The sequence below is a fragment of the Daldinia vernicosa genome (genome assembly GCF_022497035.1).
Source record: "Daldinia vernicosa strain CBS 139.73 unplaced genomic scaffold F5Y00scaffold_4, whole genome shotgun sequence".
Taxonomy (NCBI): Eukaryota; Fungi; Ascomycota; class Sordariomycetes; order Xylariales; family Hypoxylaceae; genus Daldinia; species Daldinia vernicosa.
In genome coordinates this window covers 382955-399964 of record NW_025953920.1, presented here as the reverse complement: position 1 = coordinate 399964, position 17010 = coordinate 382955, and the positions used below count along the sequence as shown (strand labels likewise).

At 45.5% G+C, this 17010-nt stretch overlaps 3 protein-coding genes across 3 annotated transcripts; 1 reads left to right on the top strand and 2 right to left on the bottom strand.

Annotated features, from left to right (window-relative positions):
- Positions 1–11132: 11132 nt before the first annotated feature.
- On the bottom strand, positions 11133–13846 carry F5Y00DRAFT_250862 (FAD binding domain-containing protein; the record flags this gene model as incomplete). Its single annotated transcript, XM_048009779.1, has 4 exons — positions 11133–11150; positions 11755–13225; positions 13287–13488; positions 13831–13846. 4 exons carry the CDS (start codon positions 13844–13846, stop codon positions 11133–11135), a joined length of 1707 nt encoding a protein of 568 aa, XP_047869068.1.
- A 271-nt stretch (positions 13847–14117) lies between these two features.
- F5Y00DRAFT_257792 (NAD(P)-binding protein) lies at positions 14118–15207 on the top strand (the record flags this gene model as incomplete). The annotated part of the gene is made up of 2 exons (XM_048010608.1): positions 14118–14268; positions 14354–15207. The coding sequence occupies 2 exons, from the start codon at positions 14118–14120 to the stop codon at positions 15205–15207; spliced, it is 1005 nt and encodes a 334-aa protein (XP_047869067.1).
- A 158-nt stretch (positions 15208–15365) lies between these two features.
- On the bottom strand, positions 15366–16159 carry F5Y00DRAFT_257791 (uncharacterized protein; the record flags this gene model as incomplete). Its single annotated transcript, XM_048010607.1, has 2 exons — positions 15366–15792; positions 15888–16159. The coding sequence occupies 2 exons, from the start codon at positions 16157–16159 to the stop codon at positions 15366–15368; spliced, it is 699 nt and encodes a 232-aa protein (XP_047869066.1).
- Between the last annotated feature and the right edge of the window lie 851 nt (positions 16160–17010).

Below are 17010 nucleotides of genomic sequence, written 5' to 3'. Positions count from 1 at the left end.
GTATGCTACTCAAGTACCTAACTAAGTATAGAACGTACCTAACTTGAACATTAAGGTCGACAACTCGTGTTGCCCGCTAAATCCTGCCTTTTTTTTTTCTTCTGTTCGGTTTAAGACACAAGACGCATATTGAAGTAGATACATACATATGCAACCGTTAGAGTCGGGAATACATATCGGAAAATACATCTAAATATATTGAAAAGTAGGTACGTACTTCCGGTAGCGTACCTAGTGTATGTACATCTAGGTACGTGTAAGATGTACATAGGTAACCTGATGTAACTAACTCGGTATAACAATTCAAATATATTTGCATTTAACATCTACTTGCGCGCCATATATATCGCAATATATTTAACTCGCTTAATCTTTTACTCCAGCCTTTTTTTTTCTTCTCCTCTTAATAACTCATACCAACAACTAACCATCGATGCTATTGCCGATAAAAGCTAACGTCATCTTGTTGCGAATACATGATGATAAAGATACCTATGATAATAAATACCTAAGGCATCTCTCACTGCTGTTGTTAATCAGCCAATCCAAGATCACCATTCCATCCCGGGGTTTCGGTCAGATTTGGAGAACCATGTGGACAAATGGTTCGACTGCGGTTAGCGTGCAATTAATCGATCAGGACTTGTTCTCGGCTAGATTGCCTGCGCCCCCATGCTACTAAACATTTTTTTCGGAGATCTCGCATCCAGATTGGCTTGTTTCGACAGATTAGCGACCGATACGCTGAAAGGTAACTTGATGAGTTGAACCACCCAACTAGAATCAGTAACGAATATTTAGAAACACTTAGGTATACGTATGACGCATCCATTAAGACGGCTTAGTTGTGCTTCTTTACTTTACATATAGGTAGACGTGTCCGTCTGTACGCTGTTGAGCGAGCATATTACCGCATAAGCTATCGATCCCGGAAAATTGCGTCGAGTTGGAAATATAAAATATAATAAAAGTACAAGTCAATTCCCGAGGTATTGGTCCTGCATCTCCGCAGTCGAGTCGAGCCTTAATTACCATTTAAAAATCTCTAGACTCAATAAAGCTAAAGTATAAAAAGACTCGTGTTTATTCATCAACATTTCTCTAATATCTCCTAGGCTTAGACCGAGACACCTGGGTATTCTTCCGGATACTTTTAAAACGTGCTAACGACTATTTTGAGCATGGTTCATTATGCGAAATACGTGCAATGATTACGAGTTTTCGCATCACAATACGTAATTTGCCGGCGTTGCACACGACTGCGATGGGGTCCCAATTTACATGCTACTTGGAACCAAATTGCTATGCGTATGATACCCCCAGACAGGCAAATCACACTCGCGTGTACGTTTTTCTTGTTAGGTTTCGATCAGATTGCGGCAGGCTGCATCCAACTGATCTTGCACCCAAAACTGCCGAACCACAAATGCCCAGTGACTAACTCTTCGCGGAATATATCTCACCAGAAAGACCTAGCCTCGCAGGGCGAAGATCCGATCTTCGTGGCTGTACAAGCAGGGTACATACAGCGAGAGACCATCCAACAAGCTGTTAGCGTTGTATGCCGAAGGAATGCCCTTACTGGTTTATGCCCAGGTGTGCAGTTAGGTACAGTACCTAAGTTGAGCGAAATATGGAGCAATACGACTCGACCATCCTGCATCTCGGATTCTTCCCCTGAGGAAATGTGCATAACTCGCAAACTCCTATCCTAACTAGGTGCAAGGGGAAGAAGCTTACATAGATTAGAGCGTAGATGGGTTTCGGTGCCCAGAGATGCCCATGTCTCCCCATGGATTGTCAACGATAGGCTCTATCCCAGCCGGACTGTTATACAGTATTGTGCCCGTGAGTTAAACGAGAAGGACTGATCTTCAAGGGATCAGTCAACTGGTAGTTATTCTTGCGTCATAACAATGTGGGCGCCGGCCTCAGTGTCTCGTTGTCTTTTTATGGTGCGCGCGTGACGTTAAACATATCAACACGAGGTCCGGACGCAATGGAAGAAGCACAGGGCATGTGTTTACGGCTTCGTGTAACGTTTATGCTTGTAAATAAACCCTCCTGGAGGCGGGAACACGTAATAAGTCACAAATACCATCTTAAAAGAAGCTGGTGCGATCTAAAAACTATCGGGTATATCTGAAAAGGGAGAAAAAAATCCAGATCGATGAATCGAGACCAGATTTGTGACCACCGACAGGGAACACCCCTCTCTCCAGCGACGCGTCTGTTCCATACATTTGTCTTCTTACATGAAAAAAAAAGATATTATTGATGTGGTACTAATTTAGACTTTTCTGTCAGCACCATATCGCATGCAGCATCTATTAATGTATACATTTTTTAATATAAACTCGTCACTTATGAGTCTGTCCAGCAACGACAAAAGGCCTATCCAGTTCACTCTATTCATACAGATGCATATCAACGTACCTATTCCGTTCGGGAACCCCGTACGGTAAGTACTAGTGTATGTACGAGTTGCACGTGGATGTCGGCCAAGCTAAGATCGCCAATTCAAACAGTTGTCCCATACTCTATGTATTTGAGGGCCGGCCTGAGCAGCCTGAGAGGATACATAGGGCGTTATCATTGCCTAGCTGCCTCCACTTAAGAAAATGCTCGAAGCCTGCCAGCCCGAAATACCCTGCTGAAGCACTCGAAGAAGCCATCCCCTATACCAAAAGAACCCGCCGGCTAGGTTCTCATTGGCGGAATGAAGTCCTACGCCTGTCACTATCGTGACTTCATATACACTAGCGACAAATTACTAATATATCCCAGGTCCACTTGGTGAAAATAGTAGAAGACACTACTTGGTCACCGTCACCCCGTTCGTTCATCAGTTCACGAGATTTTGAAGCGCATTAGTTTAGTTAGTGATATGGGCGACTTGTTCCCACGAAACGGGTACGGGTATGTCGGCGAGATATCCGTTCTACATAACGTACCTATCTACACATCAGGTAGGGACGGTGAACACAATGCTGCGCTGTGCCATCGAAATGACAGGTAGGGCTAATAATATAAGTGGCCCTTTTAACTTTTCCGGGATTTGCTCTACTAATCTCGGCCAGTGTTCGGGATCTGCTTCTAGGAGAGCGTGTGGGTCAGAATTATTACACAGGCGAGAGAGGTGAAAGGGAGAGGTTACGACGTAGTAGTGTATACACCAGATCTCCCATCCACCGCCGTAACGGACCCCGGTCAGCTTTTGTGTTTGAATCATTCGAACCCCACGCGCGGAGGTCCCTAGTCGACGTTAGAAAGTCTAGAAAAATACATAGAAGATGCCCCAGACTGCCGGGTTTACATCCGATTCAGGAATTAATTATCCCTGAAGTAATCCCAAATCGGGGGCGATCGTCATATGCGACTACTAGACCATGTCGCTTTTCGGTTAGGGGTTGAGATGCCTAGACCAGATCCTATGTATTATCTAAGTACACCGGCGATTAGGTTAACAAAAAGCTTTACGCTCGATGAGATCTGGTAAAGAGATCATAGGTACCCAAAATACCCGGCGGGCATACCCTTTAGAGTATTATGCATATTGCTTTTTTCTTTCATCCTTTCGACCACAGCTACCTACATATATCAAACGGCGACCCCGGACTATTCAGAGCGTTGTGTCCCAGAAAAATACTAAATAATATCTTGCCGAAAGCTGGTTTATTCTCTCCCATGAAAGAAAAGAACGATTCAGCTCAACATTCGGCAGGCAAGGTAATGAGTCGTCTATATCCACCAATAGCATCTCACGATATATGTCATTTTGTGGACACCATGTACGAGGATAGTCTTTCGCCGAGAGTCCAACTCCCGGAGAAAGCTTTCATCAAGAGCCTCACTCTCGAGATCACGTTAGGGCCAGCTGTCAAACTCGCAGCAACGCTGCACGACGTCGGAACTGGTGAAAAATTGTTTGCTACGAACCACGAGGTATGGCTAAACGTTAGGAGTTTAGTTAGACAAGTTCCCCGGTGCGGTGATGAGGCGAGCATAACCAACGTCCTAGCGTCGCACCCGGAACCCATGATAGGATGAGTTAACTTCCGCGCTCCCCCGATTCACTAATATTGGTTGCGAGAAGTGGTACGGTGCAAGCTCTGGAAAACTGGGTGCCTAACGTCAGCCATCGACCCAAGACCACGGCGTAATCTGGATCCCAAGGCGGCCTAGATATGTATGCAGACCACCAGATCTGTCTCGCCCTCTCGTAGAAGGATTATTTCTTATTCTTTTTCCTTTCTTCCTTCCGCTACTTCGGTACCGACCGGGGTCTTCCGTTCTTCCAGCAATCATCTCGACCGGTACCAGACTTACCAGATTTGCTGGCGTTTCACTTTCATGATGCCCCGCGCCCTTCCCACGGGGTGTGGTTTCACTGCGAGGAGCCGAGGAATACCATAGTCCCATACTCTTGTGACATTGATCCCTCGTGCTCAATAGTGTGCAATCATTAGTATAAATAAGGGAAAGGCGTGACCACCATCATCTATATACGTGCGAAGAAGCCCATACATTGCATTCTCGGGCCTCGTTCCGGAGCCAGCCATCATCTTGTTATACAGAATAAAACATTGCCAACATGCATAGCACTTTGTAAGTTTAGTACCATTACCGTTCCGTGATCGGTTCGATACATCTCAACATCCGCCGGATATTGAAAATCGCTCACTAAGGATTATGCCATCCATCATAAACCAGTCTCGCACGTGTCGGGATGAGTTGGCATGGCAGATGACCCTTCGCCTACCTTTTTCCCGCTTCATATCTTCAAGGTAGATCGTTCTCTCTATCCCCCATCATCGAAATAACGTACAGTCTTGTAAAGCTACCTACCTATCTAAGATTTAAATTTATATGATGCTCAAATATAGCGCGATTCGTAGGCGTAAACCTCGTGTTTCCGGTTGTCAAACCACGTTCTCATAACTACCTGATTAGGCTGAAGGGGGGAAACCCTTCTTTTTTGGAAATCTGGATCTCTGGCCGCGAGCCAATGATACCCAACGTGTATGATCGCCTGATCTTATAGTAGATCTAGCGTGGGGCGCTTCCCGTTTCCTCATAGCTAACCACCCTCTTCTTATCTCACCATATACATGGTGTCGCAACGGTGGCCCATTTAGGTAACCAACTATCCGACATTGCCTTTCTCTTGGCTGGATCTGGAAGCTGAATCGGCTCGGCCCTGGGCATGTCTGCTGAATAAGGGGTGCTTGACTCAGCCGAATTCTACATACGCCGGAAAACTCCATTGCCTTTATCTTGATATAGATTGCATCCCCCATACGGTGTAGGTATGCTCGATTCGTATGTAGTGTAGGATTTGTCCAGATTGTCCAGATTGTCCATAGCGTAACAGACCTCCATGTCCCTCGTTTCTACCTAGCTTCTGTAACCTAATCCCCTCTTTAAACGAGCTAGCCATTCCTCAAATGCATGTATGCAATGTATAATGATACTGATACTGGCTAGCTCACCTCTCGGAGGTGCTGCCGTGCAGAAGCTCTTCCGGCCTCGGGAGTCCCGTTGCCGCCAGCGTTGCCGCAATATGTTTGTTGCATGCGCTCTGAAGCGAGCACCCGGCGTACCCTTGCGTTCCTCTCGGATGACTTAGCCAAGCCAATCCAGTCCCTACGCTATCCGTCCATAGGCGAGCTCTGACCGTTACGGATGTACATATTGTCGCATTAATGCGCATACATACTTCGCACATAATAAAACTACGACATATCCCGCTACGACGTCGCCTTGCCCCGGTCCTATAATACCCCCATCGTATCGTATGTATGGTACGGATAGCAGTAGGGTTCAAGGCATGCAAATTGTTTTGTCATCCGCTTGCCCGGGTGTGTTTTATGATATATCATATTTTTTTTCCTTCGCAGGGGGAACAAGCATAAATTTATATGGTTCTGCGGTGGGCACTAGTTGTTTCCGTGGCTCAGGATTATTGGATGCAACTGGTGAAGGCGGTCCACCAGAGGGCGTCATGTATTGTACACTACAATCGTACAGTACAGCCATCGTATGTAGCCGGCAGGCGTCGAGTGGGTCGAACGAATCGCGAGTTTGAGAGTTGGGAAACTTGAGACTCTTTCTTCTGTGCGAGAGGCAAGGCACTACGTAATCAAGACCAGGGGCAACACAAGTCGACCAGATGATAATAGGTACACTAGCAGGCCAGTAGGCTGGATCCGGAGGTGGCCGGGCACGTAACCAGGTTGCCGCCCTCTTATGTTCTTCGATATGTACACTAGAGGGAACCTTAGAAGACCTGAACCCAAGGCTTAATGAATCTAGGGAATATCACATGAGCTTTCCTTACCTAACACGATGGAACTCTCCCAATGCAACGCTCGGAAAACTAAGAATGCGACTCTGTGGCTTTGGTCCCGGCGATCACTGGGGGTTCCACTATACCCACTGCATGCTTATCACGGCGAAGGAGGGTGACAGGGAAGAAGACAGGGTGTCTAGGGTATCTAGGATATTCATGAGCTCCTATTGGCGCAGCAAAGTCCGGTGAAAGGAGTGGTGGTGAGCGATTGTTGGAAAGCCCACCGCCCACCAGACAATCCCAGAGCCTGGTCCTTGAACGAATTAATAAACTAGGTAGATCGGGACCGTTTCCTCCCTGCCGCTTCTATTATGTAGATGGATGCATTGCAGGATCTGACTTCTAACTTCAGTCCTCCATACAGCGCTCTCGCCTCGCCTGGGGTCAGGGGCCAGCTACTCTCATAGGCGATGCTTGACTAGCCAATAGCCTCCCCCTTAAGTCATACCAAGTCGTGGAGCGGCGGCCAAGTCTTCAGCAGCCCGGCTTCCTCTGCGGGCACTCTATTATGCGTACATCTGATATATCCCCCGGTGTAGGGATCAGCTCTGACGTTTTGACGTTGTGTTCTATAGCCGAAGGACCTATCGTCGCAAAGCGCACCATTTTCGTCACTTATCACTTCCCACGAAGTTGAAAAGGTTCAAGAGCGAACGGGGGGGTGAGTTGTCAACTACTGCAAATCACTGGTATTATTTCAAGGAACTATACGTGGTACGAAGGCCGCTGATTAGAGATGAGTGCTACCACACTCTTGATTCTCTATCACCGTTCCGCATATCGGGACGCACGGTTTTTACTTGAACAAAATACCCTGATACCTAAACCAGTATCTCCTAAACCACGCTGAATAAAGGTGATCGCCGATAAAGTTCCCCCCCGATTCAATGTATGCATTTGAATTGGTACAATACGCTTGGCTTATGCTGTAATCACTATTAGCAATTCCCTTCGCTGATACCATACCTCGGCTGCTTGCGGATCAGAAAGCTACTCGTACGACCGCATTTTCCTTATGCCAAATCTTTTACGTTTTCCCTTTTTCGATATCTTAGATCACGATCCTATGCATCGAGATAATCTACCTGAGCTCTGAATCCCCTACCCGTCTAGCATGTGCTACGATGCCTATTAATATAAATACATTATGTAAGATACTGACAGCATTGTCTCAAGCCGTTGTTTCAGCCTTACTGTCAATATAGCCCTTCCGTTTACTACCCAATAGAATTTCCCATACATGTACATAGAATAGATGATAGATGTATGTCTTAACTTACCCTCTCCAGCCGATAGGCGCAGCCTAGTAAAAAAAAACGTGTATATTCGCTCTATTCAACCTGTATTCAATATACCCTAGTACCTAATTTACCTAACTAGAATAGAACGAGTAGGATATCCGCACAAAGGTGTATAGCATCTACAACGTCTTCGTTGCACACTCATGAGTACCTAACCTACCTCCTAGGTACATAGTCACGCCTTCGGATCTGATTTTATTTGCTTCGCGCATAGATCAGCGGCGCAAAGCTGATCTTATTACTAACCCACCTACCTATGAATTGCCTACACGCTACGTGATCCCCTAAAGTTCCCGTCTTCGTCTAGCCTCGAAAGCGTGCAAGTGAGCAAGGGATAGACGGTAAGATGCAGTCAACCGAGACAATCAACCAACGAACCAACGAACCCCGGGCTACTTATACACAACAAGCTATACGCCCTGCTAGCCCTCCATGCAATGCAATCGTCGCTGCTGCAAATCCACCCAGCGATGTAACTGTCGAGGTTCACAGTAATCCGTTGCCCTGCGGGACGGAGTGGCGTCGAGGTGGTAAGCTGACCATCAGATTTCCCGCGGCCATTATCGAGGATTCGGAAGTATGAAAAAAGAGAGAAAAAGAGACCTGTCGTTTCATTTAACTTTTTTGGTCTGAGCAACTTGACCCGATCTCTCGATTTCTCCATGCAATCTTGCAGGAGGGGGCGCCTTTCAGTGATCTTATTGCCCCCCCCTCTTCAACCTTTTTTTTTTTCCCGCCGAGTCTCGCAAGCCAATCCCAGTCTTCCACATGCACCACCGTAAGCGGATAACGCGTGCGCTTCGGGTGGTCGCATGGGCCGGCGCTCGATCTCGAATCATCTATCTGCATTCGCTCTTGGTTGGAAGGATCCCGCCTTTTTCTATATACCTATAATATAACAAGATAATGACGCAGTCCCTGTGTTTCGCAATCTATTGCGCCGACAGCTGCCGCGACGATCCATCCTCCGGGGTACGCGCGTGTGTGGCGACGAACAAGGCCGTATATCCGGACGGGGTCGTTCTGGACCTTCCTAGATATCATGTCCTATCCTTCTACAAGCGTCCATCTGCATACGCCGAGCCTTCCCCTGTGTCGTTGGCGACCTGCTTTGCTTATACACAGTTAAGTCTTTTGACCGGTCTACCTGAGGCCCAGGGATAGTTGATATGTGACAGGTCTTCTGGGTTGCCTCGGGTAGCAGTTAGATGGGCATTGGGCTTCAGTTCTCATTGAAGAGAATTGAGTATGAGGCCACCGCTGGATGACGTAGCAGTAAAAATTGCCATTCTCCATACACGGGAATAGCTCTATGCGCAATCTTGAATTACCACCTGGCTACCACGTTTAGCGTTTACACAGTAGCTTGTACGTGACATCATACAAGATGTGAGCTCTCTTGGCACATCTTAGATTCGGCACTTAAATGTTGCTTTGTTGAAACCTTGCCTTAAGTAGGCGGAGACAAGGCGGGCCAGTTGGAAGTCCAGCTGACCGGAGCGCATCAGATTAATTGCGAGCTGCAAGCTGCAAGCTGTAAGCTTTTGTGTGGCGCCGTGGCGATGGTGGCTTCACGTCTATAAATCGAGCCTGAGTCATCATCTATTACTCTTGCATTCCCCGTCCCGTCCTCGTTTACATAAGAGAAGATATAATACATAGTAGACGGTTTAATAAAGGTACCTATCAAGATAGACCCCTTGGTGTTTACGTTAACTTTCTAAAGTAGAAGACCCCCCAAGTAGAGTGACGAGGGGGTCATTGGTAAGTCCCCCAAACAGATGAAGCTCTTTACCCTAGGGGCATATCCTTAATGTGTTGTGGGTGGCCCGCAGGAAAGGCCTCTTAGGTTAGCTCTTGAAAAAAAAAATTAATATCCACGTGGCCTAGCCTTATAAGTTGCATCATAGGAGACAGTATATGGGGGCATGCTACCTGGGTAGTATATTAAGCGCTATGTACGTCTATATAGGTTAGGTATTTTACCGTGCTTGAGACGGTAAGTGGAAAATGGCCTTAACAAAAACGGACAAGCAGTAATCCCTTTAGGTGGATAGCCGCCCCTTTAAGTGTTTATTTGCAAGGTTCGTCCAAGACATTTGGTATTGATTTACATATAATACCCACAGGTAGTATTCCGTGCCGTCGCAATTTTCAAGATCTCTACGTAGGTAGTTAGAAGCTTGATTTCTAATAGTAGATACCAATATAGCATCACCGCAAAGTATTCATTACAGTATACCCGCCGATATCCCTTCCAAATTCTTATCGGCACTCTTTACTCAGACATGCGCAAGAAGTATAAGGCTACACCAGATAGGCAAGAATAATGACATACTAAATGATTACAATATAAATTGCCTTAATTGCTCATCTAAGTGCCTCTAGCCACTTGCACATAATTTTAAGCCTCCGGGGAGAATAGCAAAAGACCAAATTGTGAATAATCGAGTATCGGCAAGTCTAGGTCGGTGGGAAGCGATACATGCAAGGGGGCGATCGGGGGATTAACAGGCCCCCGGATAGGGACAACGGCGGCGGCAGGAGGACGAGTAGATGAAGTCTCGGTTGCTCTGACCCATATTCCTCTTGTTACCATTGCGCCTACAGCAATATACAATTAACGATAATCTGCAAATAGTAGTTACCTCATTGGGTGGATACATTAGGTACTTACGGCGAGCTCTTGGTAGGAGTATTAGAACGCGAGCTTCGCTTTCCTCTCCCTCCTCTCCCCTTCCTTTCTCGTTAACCTCGATTAATGTGAGACAGCACATACAATGGGAATATATGGCTTCTTTCTTCAGACCCTACCCCACGACAACTATTGCCAAACCATCGCCGAGGTTGACGGTATAATAATCATTAATAATGTAATTTGGCCTATGAGTATACGTACTTTACTTTACCTCTAAAGTCATAACTTACCATGGACCAATAATGGGGCGTAAAAGCATGAGGTATCATAGAAGTATACAAGATCAGAATGAAACAACATAATTAGAGAAGCAAAGTATAATTAAGGTTACCTGGGCTAGATAATCATGTGGTCCATATAATAAAATACTTTTCTGGTAACTTACAGCATAGAATAATTGAATAGGAAATGTATTTGTTTCATAACCACCATATAGCATGAAAATTTCAGTTGCTTTTAAAAAGCATAGCCTTGAGATGAAATAAAGAAATGAAGTTATTAAAAATCGGCCACAATCCTATCTCGAATAAATTCACAAGAAATTTGATATCGCAAGCAAGGAAGGTAGGTACCTATCTAACCTCCAGCGCTTAACTGTTGCCTTTACAATGAAGCCTCATTTGGTTCAAGTTCAAAGATTTTAGCAGCTTTACGTCTTCGCTAAAGCAACTAACTACTCTTACCATATGGCTTTTGTAACTTTACATTCTCCAGAAACAAGTCATCTCGATATGCCGCCACGTATTCTTTTTAACAGGCAGTATAGCGTGATACTACCTTTCTAAGCGTCCCTCCCTTTCTTTTCGTCTGTTAATTATTATAGACATGGCTACGATAACCTAGTGCACATAATTGTCGAATATATATTGAATACAAACAGAAACTACTAACGCGGTATACAAGACCCTAATACTGGAAATTTGAGGATCTGCGAAAGGCTTATATATCTCGTGCCTCATGAAGATACGTTTTTCTATAGAACTGTTAACGTGGTACACTTCAATATATCGAATAGATGTGCTTTTGGTCCGCTATATAGGTACACTGGTTTTTATAAAGAATAGGATGGCCATAACATGTGATATATGTTCTTGGAATGAGAGGCTTAAACTAAACTAAAATTAAAGCTGGGTTAAGCGCTGAGGCTTCAGAGTTAGGTAAGAGTGACAGTTGCTAGTAAAACTTTCGCTATTGATGATGATTTTAAATGTAAGGCCTTCACTTTACGTTAACTTGAACAAAAAGCTGGATTATTACAACTCTGTTAAAATGAAATGGAATATAAGTAGGTACCTAAGAGTACTTTAATGTTGATTTGTTAAAGTTTATAACCGATCGTTTTCGACCGTCTTGTACTATGCTTTCTCGTAAGGAGCACCGACATCCTATGTCCTTTATCTTACTGTACATAGCCTTCCTTCGTGATCTAGTCCCCAATCACTACTCCCAACACCCGTATGAGCGTAAAATACATCAGTGGGATCCCACTTTTCTTTGATATCCTCAAGTCTCTTATAGTTTACCCCGTAGAAAGCTTCCTTCCAATCTACTTGGTCGGAGTTTCCCTCATTCATATATGTTCCAGACCCAGGCGATAGATCTCGTAGTGTAGGAAGCACTGTGTTGACCAAAATGTTCTGCTTCTGTAGGTTTGTCTGCCATTGAACTTCCCAGTCCCATATAGAAACTATCATCTGGTGGATTGCGGCGTCGCGCCACGCCGGCAAGACTGCGTTGGAAGGAGCGGCGGACGGTATCTGTGGGAGCGACAATGCTGTCCCAACAATCCAAAACGAGCTATCCAAGGCGGTGATATTGCGGTGTGTATCTACTAGGGTTTTCGTCTTATGACTGTCAGTTATAATGGAGTATGGGAGTAACCGCGAGACTTGGACCTCGGAGGCACCGTACGGCCCATATGGTAGTGGTCCATAATATGTAGTGTAGAGGTCAAGGAAAGTGGGAAAGGATGTTATGTTGTATGTATACGGGATCTTGAGTGATGTAAGATTAGATAGGAGAGGCTGAATGAGGTCGCGGGCTTTATCAACGGATCCGTCGGGTAGTGTGAGTGGTTGTAATGTAAGTATACCACCCGCGATTACATAGCTTGCCGTAGCGTTCTGCTCAAGCCACGCCGGCATAGAGGCGTGTAAAGATTCCACTGCGGACCAGAAAGCGTCCTCACTAGGCGCCGATGTTAAATTGAACGTCACACCTGCGCCCACAACCGTACCGTCTGGAAAAGCCTTGACGGTTACACTAAGGACGACGGCGAAAACACCTGGCCCACCACCACTAAGTGCCCAGTAGAGATCGCTATTTAGAAACGGGGTGGCTGTAATTCGCTGGCCATCTGCTGTCATTACGTCCCACTCCAGAACATTATCAGCGGCGAGTCCGTATTTAGAACTGAGGATGGAGTGGCCACCTCCCTGGACGTACCCGGCACCTATGGCGACTGTAGTGCAAGTACCGCTCACGACGCGGAGCCCAGCTTTCTGGGCTGCCTCTAGTGCTTGGTAAGTGAGCACGCCAGGCTCAATCTGAATAGCGGGGCCATGATACTCATTGTAAGTGTTACTGCCATAGTAGTTTTCGGTAATAGTTAAATTTTGGAACGAGCGCATCCATATAGATAAGGAACCAGCGCCACTACTCTTCCCAAGGAGATCGTGACCAGTGCTCTTAATAATGAGACGTATGTTCTGCTCGCGGGCAAACCGTAATGTAGCGGCAACATGATCTGCGTTTGAGGCATTCACGGCATAGGCGGGATAATTGCCTAGTCGACATGCTGATTCTGGAGGTGTGAAAGGGTCGCAGCTCTGGTTCTGGGCTAGCGGAGCCAACACCGACGAGGAAGACGGAATACTGCTCAATCGTTTTTCGTTAGTCGCTAAGAAGGATGGGAATTTATGAGAATGTGACATACTGTGTTTGAGCATATGGCCAATCCTGTTTTAGGGTTGTGCATTTGACTTCATCGTAGAACGGTTCATGGCATAATGAAGCTAAGGGTATAGTAGTAATTAGCCGCCCTTCCACTGTCTCATTGAAAGCAGCCCAATCTGACAATGATGGCCAGCATGGATCTCCAGGAATACATCGACACTGTTGACATCTTGCAATAGTAGCTACGAGCGGTAGTAACGCAACTAGCAGTGTAATGTATGCCATCTTTAGCTACCTACCTTTTAATAGAGAGGAAAAGAAAAATAAAAAGAAGTATAACGTCACGAATACCCCGACAACTGATATTTTAATATCGTAAAAAAAAAAAAAAAAAAAAAAAAAAACAGGCAAATATTTCGAAGTTCTTGCCTTATACGTTTGATTTGCTTAGCTGTGAGGCTTGGCAAGCCTAAACCGCCGTGAGATGAGACATATTATCCACATGAAGTCCCAGCTTTGACTTACATGATTCTCGTACGAATTCATATCACGTAAACCTAGATCATGGTTTATATTAAACTAACCTGTAATAATCCTCATTACGTGTGATGTAAGTTTCAAACTGAGATGTAATCAGTTCTTTAGAGGTACATAGGTACCTCTATAAGAACCTCACGTAACCTACATTGATTATGAGGTGAGATGGCCTTGGCATTACCACCTATATCTCTCGTAATTTGTGTAACTCTGGTAGCTTGTAGCAACCTAAGCTCTAATGATATCTCTCCCTTTAATCATCCCAATTTTCATTCTCTACACCATATATAGAATTCCTGCCCGTTTGTAGATAGGTATCCAGCAAAGACTCATCATGCTTACCTTATCCGGGCTTTGGGCCCTCTGGCAGCAGTTCTACCCACCAGCCCCCACATTCACGGAAAAGGACGTCGGTCCCGGTAGTCAAGTCGGCAGGGTCTTTATCATCACCGGCGCTAATTCAGGTACCGTTCCTAACCAGCTCCGTATTTCTACGGCCCTACAGTATATTTTAGACCATGTAAGTACCTATCTAGTTAGACTATTACTAACATGTACTATCTATACTAGGTATCGGCTTTGCTCTCGTGAAGCTCCTCTATCCTACTGGCGCCACCATTTACCTTGCAGGACGTTCGCCCGCAAAAATCCAAGCTGCTATAGCCGAAGTTAGCTCAGTCTTGCCCCCTCCTACAACACCGTCGAATCTCAAACCCTTACTCCTCGATCTTTCCGATCTGAAAACGGTCAAACCAGCAGCGGAGTTGTTCGCTGCGCAAGAGACGCGCCTGGATATCCTGTGGAATAACGCTGGCAATGGATGCCCACCGGGGAGTGTAACGAAGCAGGGCCTCGAGGCGCACATAGGTGCGAACTGCGTTGCTCCGCTACTCTTCACGCAGGAACTCCTACCGATGCTCCGCGCAGCAGCACAGACGGCCACTCCGAGCAGCGTACGGATCGTATGGTCGGGCTCAATACAGATCGACATGTCGGCACCTCAGAATGGTGTCGATTTCACACGCATCGAGAAACCCACTACAGTTACGTACGAGGATTACGGCGCATCTAAGGCAGGCAACTGGTTCTTCGCAGTTGAAGGCGCTCGCCGCTGGGGTCGATACGGCATTGTTAGTGTCTGTCAGAACCCCGGGAACTTGTATACGGGCATCTATGCAAATGAAAACCGGCTGTTTGTCGCGTTTTTGAAGAGATTTGTATTATACGAGGCTAAGTATGGCGCTTATACCATGCTGTATTCTGGGTTGTCTCCTGAGGTGAGCCAAGATACTAACGGTGCGTATATCTGGCCATGGGGTCGAATCCAGCCAATTGCGCGGCCTGATGTCTTGAATGCAGCGTCAGAAGGCAAAGCCGCTGAATTGTGGGAGTGGTGCGAAACGCAATGGAAGCAACATGTTTGAATTCGTACCTTGGGGATTGGGAACTGCACGGATACTATGGAATGTATTTCACGCATGCAATTTTATTTGTTCTTTATATACCTAGGTTAGGTACCTAGGTACATATAACTTTAGTAATCTGCACTTAACTCAGGTCCCGTTCTAAGCGCCTGTGGCGTCTAATCATTCCGTCGCACATCCCAAGATTGTGTAACTTGAATTCCATGACCCATACCCACATCCATACTTCTCAGTTCGTAGTCATAGAGCCGATGAAAAGGTCTGTTGCCATTCGTCTCCAGGTCAAACGATCCCAAGTCATTTAAATTATGACGTTGATTACCAGAACCAATGGTTCGTATTGGGTTAGCCTGCGATGTATCACATGTACTTTTACGCTGTGAGAAATAAGACCCTAACTGTTTTAGAGGCGTCGTATTTGCCAACTTTCGTACAACTGGTTGTACGACGGGAACGCAGGCTAGGAGGATACCGAGCTCGGGTTCTAGAACAGTAAAGCAAAATAGTATCGCATACTCGTGTGTGACGTCCGGACTCGCAACCTTCTTGCGCCACGCGATACGGACTAGGTTAAAGACGATTATACTACAAATTAGAGAGCCATTAGCGTTGCTTACCTAGGTACCTAGGTATATACCTCTCAACAGCATCAAACGTCGGGTGCATAGGTTAGTACTCACACTAACCCCAGCCCAAACATTAGCGCCACCGCGACTTTCTTCCTTAACTCCATTTTCAACACCCACAACACTGGCACGGGCATCGACGCAAGAACAAAATCCAGTAGGAATATGATAACGTGAGTTGAGTAGTAGCTGGCAAAGAAGCTGCCGCATTTTCCTCCTTGGATCGATTTGTCCCATTGGTAGGCCAGCGGCCGACACAGTAGAAAGACCTCCAGGAAAGCAGCAATGGTCCAGAGAGTTGCAATTACGAGGTAACTATAGCACATCTTGGTGAACCATGAAAGCTTGAAGATCTTGATATATATGTCAATAATTGAAACTTTAATGGCCAAAAGAGCACAGAGCCAGATTGCTGAGATAGCGGTTTGTAACTAATCATGATAATTAACATACTGACTCTAATGAGAGGGCAATCAGGGTGCCCGGGGAGCTAATAGAAGACGTGCCTTTGAGAATTGAAAAACGTCTCCAAGAGCTAAAGTATATATGTGTATGCTTAATCCTGCAGTGACAGCTAGGGGAGTATCAAATGTTAATATGGATAGGTACCTATTCAAGGATTCCTCTTATAAGTGCCTAAGGTAGGTACTGCCCGTCCATCAAAATAGCTCTGACTTACATGCACCCAAAATACCGAGATTTACAATCGTTAAAACCTAAGATAGACCTATTAGAACCTGCTATTATGACTATTTGATATTAAGTATATCATGAACCTACTAGTGCTAACAGGATTGCATAGTCATTCACTTGTAGTGACACCCGCTGGATACGGCGGCTCCATAGTCGCAATATAACTGCCAACAATGCGAGGACTTGAAACACAACAGAAGGAATAAAATATTTTACCCCTTCATAGTTGTCTGCGAATGAATAAGGCATGGTGTTGTCCTTGCTACTCGGGGTAACTAAAGTAGCCTGTAGGTAGGTAAGTAAGTAAGTAAGTAAGTAAGTAAGTAAGTAAGAGGTAGGTAAGAGGTAAGAATCAGAATCATTGATTATTTCAAGTACTATTATATATTTAGATTCAGGAAACCCGAGATTTCAGCTTAGATAGCGATGGTAAGATTAAGAAAGTGCCTAGATAGACTACAGGGTTACGAGCGGCACAAGATTA